The sequence below is a fragment of the Apodemus sylvaticus genome, chromosome 12, assembly GCF_947179515.1.
Source record: "Apodemus sylvaticus chromosome 12, mApoSyl1.1, whole genome shotgun sequence".
NCBI classification, from domain to species: domain Eukaryota; kingdom Metazoa; phylum Chordata; class Mammalia; order Rodentia; family Muridae; genus Apodemus; species Apodemus sylvaticus.
The window spans coordinates 81,737,809-81,746,548 of record NC_067483.1 but is presented as its reverse complement, the minus strand read 5'-3'; the positions used below and the strand labels follow the sequence as shown (position 1 = coordinate 81,746,548).

Sequence of the window (8,740 nt, the reverse complement as noted above, 5' to 3'; positions counted from 1 at the left end):
ACTTGATCATGGTGGATGATCGTTTTGATGTGTTCTTTGATTTGGTTGGCAAGAATTTTATTAAGTATTTTTGCATCAATATTCATAAGAGAAATTGGCCTGAAGTTCCTGTGCTTTTTTTGGTTGGGAGACTTTGTATGACCCTTTTTTATTACTTCAGGTGTTATGGGACTGTTTAGTTGATCTATTTGATCCTGATTTACTTTTGGTGTCAGATATCTGTCTAGGAAGCTGTCCATTTCCTCCAGATTCTCCAGTTGTGTTGAGTATAGGCTATTGTAGTAGGATCTAATGATTTTTTTAATTTCCTCAGTTTCTGTTGTCATATCTCCCTTTTCATTTCTAAGTTTGTTAATCTGGATACTGTCTCTGTGCCCTTTGGTTATTCTGGCTAGGGGTTTATCTATCTTGTTGATTTTCTCAAAGAACCCTCTCCTGGTTTTGTTGATTATTTGTATGGTTCTCTTTGTTTCTACTTGATTGATTCCGGCCCTGAGTTTGATGATTTCCTGCTTTCTACTCCTCCTGGGTGAAATAGTTGCTTTTTGTTCCAGGGATTTCTGGTGTGTCATTAAGCTGTTAGTATATGCTCTCTCCATTTTCTTTTTGGAAGCACTCAGGGCTATGAGTTTTCCTCTTAGCACTGCTTTCATTGTGTCCCATAGATTTGGGTATGTTGTGTCTTCATTTTCATTGTGTTCTAAAAAGTCTTTAATTTCTTTCTTTATTTCTTCCTTGACCAAGGTATCATTGAGTAGAATATTGTTCAGTTTCCACGTGTGTGTGGGTTTTCTGTTGTTTTTGTTGCTATTGAAGACCATTTTTACTCCATAGTGATCTGATAGGAGGCATGGGATTAGTTCGATCTTCTTATATTTGTTGAGGTCTGTCTTGTGACCAATTATATGGTCGATTTTGGAGAAGGTACCATGAGGTGCTGAGAAAAAGGTATATTTTTTTGCTTTAGGATAGAATGTTCTATATATATCAGTTAAATCTAATTGGTCCAAAGCTTCAATTAGTTTCATTGTGTCCCTGTTCAGTTTCTGTTTTCCTGATCGGTCCATTGAGGAAAGTGCAGTGTTGAAGTCACCCACAATTATTGTGTGTATTAAAGCTTTGAGCTTTAATAAAGTTTCTTTTATGAATGAGGGTGCCCTTGCATTTGGAGTATAGATGTTCAGGATTGAGAGTTCTTCTTGTTGTATTTTTCCTTTGACAAGCAAGAAGTGTCCCTCAGAGTCTCTTTTGATGACTTTGGGTTGAAAGTCAATTTTATCTGATATTAGAATGGCTACTCCAGCTTCTTTCATGATACTATTTGCTTGTAAAATTGTCTTCCAGCCTTTTACTCTAAGGTAGTGTTTGTCTTTGACCCTGAGTTGTGTTTCCTGTATGCAGAAAAATGTAGGGTCCTGTTTATGTATCCAGTCAGTTAGTTTATATCTTTTTATTGGGGCATTGAGTCCATTGGTGTTAAGAGATATTAAGGAATAGTGATTGTTACTTCCTGTCATTTTTGATGTTATTTTTTAAATTTGATTGTTTATCTTCTTTTGGGTTTGATGAGAGAAAAATCTTGCTTTTTCCTGGGTGAAGTTTCCCTCCTTGTATTTCTGTTTTGCTCCTATTATCCTTTGTAGGGCTGGGTTTGTGGATAGATATTGGATAAACTTGGTTTTGTCGTGGAATATCTTAGTTTCTCCATCTATGGTGATTGAGAGTTTTGCTGGGTATAGTAGTTTTGGCTGGCATTTTTGTTCTCTTAGAGTCTGCATGAGATCTGCCCAGGATCTTCTAGCCTTCATAGTCTCAGGTGAAAAGTCTGCTGTGATTCTGATAGGTCTTCCTTTATATGTTACTTGGCCTTTTTCTCTTACTGCCTTTAATATTCTTTCTTTGTTTAGAACATTTGGTGTTTTGATTATTATGTGACAGGAAGTATTTCTGTTCTGGTCCAGTCTGTTTGGAGTTCTGTAGGCTTCTTGTATATTCATGGGCATCTCTCTCTTTAGGTTAGGGAAGTTTTCTTCCATAATTTTATTGAAGATATTTGCTGGCCCTTTAAGTTGTAAATCTTCACTCTCATCTATGCCTATAATCCTTAGGTTTGGTATTCTCATTGTGTCCTGGATTTCCTGGATATTTTCGGTTACATGCTGTTTGCATTTTGCATTTTCTTTAACTTTTGAGTCCATGATTTCTATGGTATCTTCAGCATCTGAGATTCTTTCTTCTATCTCTTGTATTCTGTTGTTGATATTTGCATCTATGTCCCCTGATTTCTTCCCAAGGTTTTCTATCTCCAAAGTTGTCTCCCTTTGAGTTTTCTTAGTTGTTTCTACTTCTGATTTTAGATCCTGGATGGTTTTTCTTAGCTCCTTCTCTTACTTGTTTGTGCTTTCCTGTAATTCTTTAAGAGCGTTTTGTGTTTCCTCTTTCATGACCTCAGCCTGTTGACCAAAGTTCTCCTTTATTTCTTTAAGTTATTTTTGCATTTCCTCCTAACTGGCTTTTGTATTCTCCTGAATTTCTTTCAATGATTTTTGTGTTTCCCTTTTAAAGGCTTCTAACTTTTGATCCATTTTCTCCTGAATTTCTTTAAGTATGTCCTTCATGTGCTCCTGTACCAGCATCATGACCAGTGATTTTAAATCCAAATCTTGTTTTACTGGTGTGATGGGGTATCCAGGACATGCTGGTAAAGGAGAACTGGGTTCAGATGTTGCCATATTGCCTTGATTTCTGTTAGTGACCTTCCTGCGCTTGCCTTTTGCCATCTAGTTCTCACTGGTGTTAGTTGGTTTTGTCAATGCTGGACTCACCAGTGCAAGCTGCCTCTTCCCAGGTGGCCTCTGGTGCACAGCTTACCTCCTGCACTGCCTGGAGACAGGGTGCTGTGGCCCAGGCTGTTCAGATCCCAAAGCGGACACCTGAAGGCTCCCGCTGGGGCCTGCTGGACTCACCAGAGCACACTGACTCCTCCCAGCTGGCCTCCTGGGTGCCCCTCTGGCCTCTTGCAGGACCTAGAGATGTGGCGTTGCAACCCAGGCTGTTCTGGATCTGGTAGCATAGATCTGAGGGCTTCCCCTTACCTCTTTTAATAGTCTCTCTTTGTTTTGTATATTAGTGTTCAGAGTATTACGTGATGGGAGGACTTTCTTCTCTGGTCCAATCTATTTGGTGTTCTGTGAGCTTCTTGTATATTTATTTCTTTAGGTTAGGGAAGTTTTCTTTTATGATTTTGTTGAAGATGTTTCCTGGCCCTTTGCCATGGGAATCTTCACTCTCTTCTATTCCTATTATTCTTGGTGTTTTCATTGTGTCCGAAATTTCCTGGATGTTTTGGGGTATGAGCTTTTTACACTTTGTAAAAGTTCTTTGACTGGTGTGTCAATACCTTCTCTGGAATCTTCCACACCCGAGATTCTCTCTTCTATCTCTTATATTCTGTTGGTTATGTTTGCACATGATCACTTTTCTAGGTTTTCCATCTCCAGGGTTGCCTCCTTTTGTTATTTATTATGTCTATTTCAATTTTTAGATCCAGGATGGTTTCGTTCAATTCCTTTGCCTGTTTGATTATGTTTTCTTGCATTTCTTTAAGAGATTTATGTGTTTCCTCTTTAAAGGCTTCTACCTGTTTACCTTCTTCATCTGAAAGCTCTGAAATAATGCCTTGTATTTCATTAAGGGAGTTATTTATGTCCTCCTCAAGGTCCTCTAACATCTTCCTGGGAATTTTAGGGCAGAATCTTGCTTTTCAGGTGTGTTAGTGTATTCAGGGCTTTTGGGAGAACTGGGTTCTGATGTTGCCAAATGTCATTGGTTTCTGTTGCTTATATTCTTACACTTGCCTCTCACCATCTGTTTATCTCAAGTGTTAACTGAACTTGCTGTCTTTGACTGGATTCTGTCCCCACTGTGAGCCTGGTTATGATTGGCCTCTTTGAGTCAGATTGTTTCTGACAGCATAGTTATGATGGAACTCCTAGGTGTTGAGCTGTTTCTGAAGATAGGGCCTGGAGTACCTGATCTGCTTTGGGGCACAGTTGTAAAGTGGAAGCATGATGCGTCTCTGGCAGACCAGATAGGTCCTGTTTTTACTGGGTCAGGCATTAGGATGGAGGTGTCTCACCTGTGAGTCTGGTATTAACAGATCTCCTAGGAATCAAGTTGTCTCTCAGTATGGGAGGGGGTCTTAAGAACATATTTTGCCCCAGGTACAAATTTAATTATTTTAAGCTACTAGAAAATTAGAGGACAGAGGAGCACAAGGTGGGCAGGAGAAGTGTATTCACCAGTATGCATTGCCTGTTGAGAGGGTCGGGAAAGATTTTTATTATGGCTTCTAGGATTTTCTTTCTACTGTGTCATCAGTTTACTTATCATAAAATCATATTTTAGGCATTGCATTTAACTTTTTATTGCCTTAATTACCACTCTTAAAATAGAGGCAATATTAGTAATCTTAAATGTTATACTAAATCCATAAAATTGATTTAAATTTTTATCCATATTAACCATTTAATCCATCAAGTAAAGTTTGATCATTCTCGTGTTAAACTCATGTTATCAGGTATTATTACTTTTTTCATTGTATTAGAGTGTAGGGCTTTATACCACAGAAAAACATACTGAAGAAACATGTATTTGTTGTTTCTATGATTTCTTTTTTTATTTATTCTATATATTTTTTATTTACATTTCAAGTGATTTCCCCTTTTCTGGCTCCCCACTCCCTGAAAGTCACATAAGCCCTCTTCCCTCCCATTATTCCCCCATCCACCCCTTCCCACTTCCCTGTTCTGGTATTCCCCTATACTGCTGCATTGAGTCTTTCCAGAACCAGGGGCCACTCCTCTGTTCCTCTTGGACATCATTTAATATGTAGATTATGTCTTGGGTATTCCATGTTTCTAGGTTAATATCCACTCATCAGTGAGTGCATACCATGATTGATCTTTTGAGACTGGGTTACCTCACTTAGTATGATGTTCTCCAGCTCCATCCATTTATCTATGAATTTCATGAATTCATTGTTTCTGATGGCTGAATAGTGCTCCATTGTGTAAATATACCACACTTTTTTTTTATGCATTCCTCGATTTCTTTTTTTTTTAATCTCAGGCAAAATGACTTTTAATATATAGTATTTCTTTTTTCTTAGTACTTCTTTTTTTGTGAGAAATTTTTAAAATTATTTGTATGCACTCCATATTTTATTCCCCACTCAGTCAATCCCTGTCCACCCTCTGACTTTTCCAAATCCCATACCTCCTCCCCTCCCCCTGTTCCAGGTGGATGTTCCTACTCCCCCACCCCACCTGACCTCTAAACTCCCTGGGGCCTCCAGTCTCTTGAGGGTTAGGTGTGTCATCTCTCTATGAACACAGACCTGGCAGCCCTCTATTCTATGTATGCTGGGGGCCTCATATCAGTTGGTGTATGTTGCCTGTTTGGTGGCTCAGTGTTTGAGAGATCCTAGTGGGTCCAGATTAATTGAGACTGCTGGTCCTCCTACAGGGTCACCCTCAGCTTCATTCAGTCTTCCCTAATTCATCAGCAGGGTGTCAGCTGTTTCTGTCCATTGGTTGGGTGCAAATATCTGTATCTGACTCTTTTAGTTGCTTGTTGGGTCTTCTGGAGTGCTGTCATGCTAGGTTGCTTCTTGTGAGTGCTCCATAGCCTCAGTAATAGTGTCAGACCTTGGGTCTTCCCCTTGGACTGGATCCCACTTTGAGCCTATCACTGGACCTTCTTTTCCTCAGCCTCCTCTCCATTTCCATCCCTGTAATTCTTTTAGACAGGAACAATTATGAGTCAGAGATATGGCTGTGGGATGCCCCCTCTCCCTCATTTGAAGCCCTGTCTTCTTGCTGGAGGTAGGCTCTATCTATAAGTTCCCTTTCCCTACTGTCAGGCATTTCATCAGAAACATGTATTTTTAAACTGTCAGTCATATGCAATGATTAACCTTGCCTGACTTTGGGGAGTTTGGAAAGTTTCATGTTTTCCAAAGGGTGGGAAGTGGATGTGAATCTGTAATCAGGTGTTTCATCTTTGTAGGAAAAAGACAGAAGATGAAAATAGGTGATGTTACTTCTTAAAAAGTGCACATTAAAAAAGATAGAGATTAGGTTAAAAGCCTATATTGACCTGAAAGAGATCAGGATAATCATCCCAATGTTTTTGAGATTGGACACACTATGAAAGAGTTGCAACAAGCTCCCCAGTCCACTGTAAGAAAATTAGTGTCCCTATTTTATCATAAGTATATTTTATAAGTTCCTCATTTTATCTGAGACTTTGCAAGCATGAGTCTCTTGTTATGGGATCATGAATGAGTGGTATAAACTTGACTGGATTAAGTTTCCTTGTTCTGAAAATATAATTTAACCTTATCTTCCTAGACTCAAGTTTTAAAAGACATTTTGTATGTAGAAATAATATGTTGGTTAAATAGTAGACACACAAATTATTGCAGCTTGAGTCATGATCTTAGCTTCTCTTTATTCACAATTCCCTTCACTGCTTTCCCCAGAAGAGTAGTCTCAACTGGTAATAAAAATCACAATTAAATGTGTTTTCTGAAACAGCACCCACTGGGACGGCAGAATCCTATGAGAGAGAAGCTCTTTGGAGAAAAGCAGATATGGTTCACCATCTGGGGCTAAAGTGGAGGAAGGGAACTTGCTAGCATCATTTGACATCACTTGCTAAGAACAGGAGCTTCTGAGATGCACCTCAAGTCTTAATCTTGTAGAGCAGTATTCTGAGAGCTGCCTATGTTATGGCTACCACAGTGCAGAACTCAGTTCCACTATGATCTTCTGTATGTAAGTGAAGACTCCTTTTCTCCCACAACAGTGGCAGATCTTACTCAAACCTTGGTTCACAGCAAATCTGGGGTGTGGGGAATGATGCTAGAAGGCTAATTATTGGTCTAACAGATACCTGATGCACAACTGTTGCTGTATCCTCTTCTTACTTCAGAATTCAGCGTGTTGGTAATATGAAAAGTAATTTAGTTCCACTGGCCTAATGAATTTGAAAAGGATAGAATGGCCTCAACAGGGGTGATTATATAGATACAATCAATTTATATTGAGCAATTAATCTTAATCTACACTTGCTAAGTATAATTTTTCCACAGTTCTTGAAGAGAGTAATCATTTTATAAAGAAGTAATTCTAAGCTATAACACAACAATCCTGTTTTCTTGTCCTCCTTCTATTTGACTTAAAAAATAAAGTTATATTTCTTGGTCTTTCCTGCCTTAGCTACAAAACACCCACAAATCTTTGTACTTCTACCATACATTTTAATAGGCAATATACTTTAAACACATATCCTTAGCTATAGAGTTAGGATGAATAAATACATGATGCACATGTTTTCAAGCTTACATATATGTGAATTTTGTACATTTGTTACATATATGTGTAACGTATTTACAGTGTGGTAATTAATAGATGTATAATACATAGTTTGAGTGTATAATGTGTATAATCATTTGTGCCTATATTGTTTACATGTAAATAGGAATATAGGAGTTTATGTAATGATTGTCTATCTATAACATATCTGAATGTAAAGGTGGACTTATAAGTTCTTGTGTCAAAAGCAGCACAAATTCTCTAAAGTTTAATTCCAGCCTAAATCAGACATTCTTTTGTGTGTGCGTTTTCCAAAAGGCACAAAAAGAGGAGAACCGGTATCATCTGCATCTAAAGAGGCTAGACATCAACTGCCATGGTGGAAGGAACCAACAGAACTGCCAGGACTTTAGTTCAGAATGGTAGCAAACAATGTCACCTACTGGTGGGATTTTGTCTTCTTGGGCTTCTCTAGCTTCGGGGAGCTTCAGCTTCTGCTGTTTGTCTTGTTCCTGTCTTTGTATCTTGTCACCATCACCAGTAATGTCTTCATCATCACAGTGATCAGACTGGACAGTCATCTGCACACGCCCATGTATCTCTTCCTTTCCTTCCTATCCTTCTCTGAGACTTGTTACACACTGGGAATCATCCCAAGGATGCTCTCTGGCCTGGTTATGGGGGGACAGACGATTTCCTTTATGGGTTGTGCTACCCAGATGTTTTTCTCTGCTTCATGGGCTTGTACCAACTGCTTCCTCCTGTCTGTTATGGGATTTGATAGATATGTGGCCATCTGCGCTCCACTTCATTATGCCAGCCGTATGAATCCCACTGTCTGTGCCCAGCTAGTTGGCACCTCCTTCCTGAGTGGATACCTGTTTGGACTGGGAATGACTCTAGTCATTTTTCGTCTCTCATTCTGCAGCTCCCATGAAATCCAGCACTTTTTCTGTGACACACCTCCTGTGCTAAGCCTCGCCTGTGGGGATACAAGACTAAGTGAGCTGGGAATCCTCATCCTCAGTCTGCTGGTCCTCTTGGTCTCTTTCTTCTTAATTAGTGTCTCTTATACCTATATTTTGGTAGCAATCCTGAGAATCCCTTCTGCTGAGGGGCGGAGAAAAGCTTTTTCTACTTGTGCCTCACACCTCACAGTGGTCGTTATTCACTACGGCTGTGCTTCCTTCATGTACTTAAGACCCAAAGCCAGCTACTCTCTTGAGAGGGATCAGCTTATTGCTGTCACCTACACTGTGGCAACCCCTCTCCTCAATCCTATTGTTTATAGTCTAAGGAATCGGGCTGTGCAATCAGCTCTGAAAAATGCTTTCCGGGGGAATTTACTAGGTAAAGGATAA

General features: G+C 39.3%; 1 protein-coding gene across 1 annotated transcript; it reads left to right on the top strand.

Annotated features, from left to right (window-relative positions):
* Positions 1-7,798: 7,798 nt before the first annotated feature.
* Positions 7,799-8,740, top strand: LOC127697382 (olfactory receptor 10Z1). Its single transcript, XM_052200497.1, has one exon. The coding sequence runs from the start codon at positions 7,799-7,801 to the stop codon at positions 8,738-8,740; it is 942 nt and encodes a 313-aa protein (XP_052056457.1).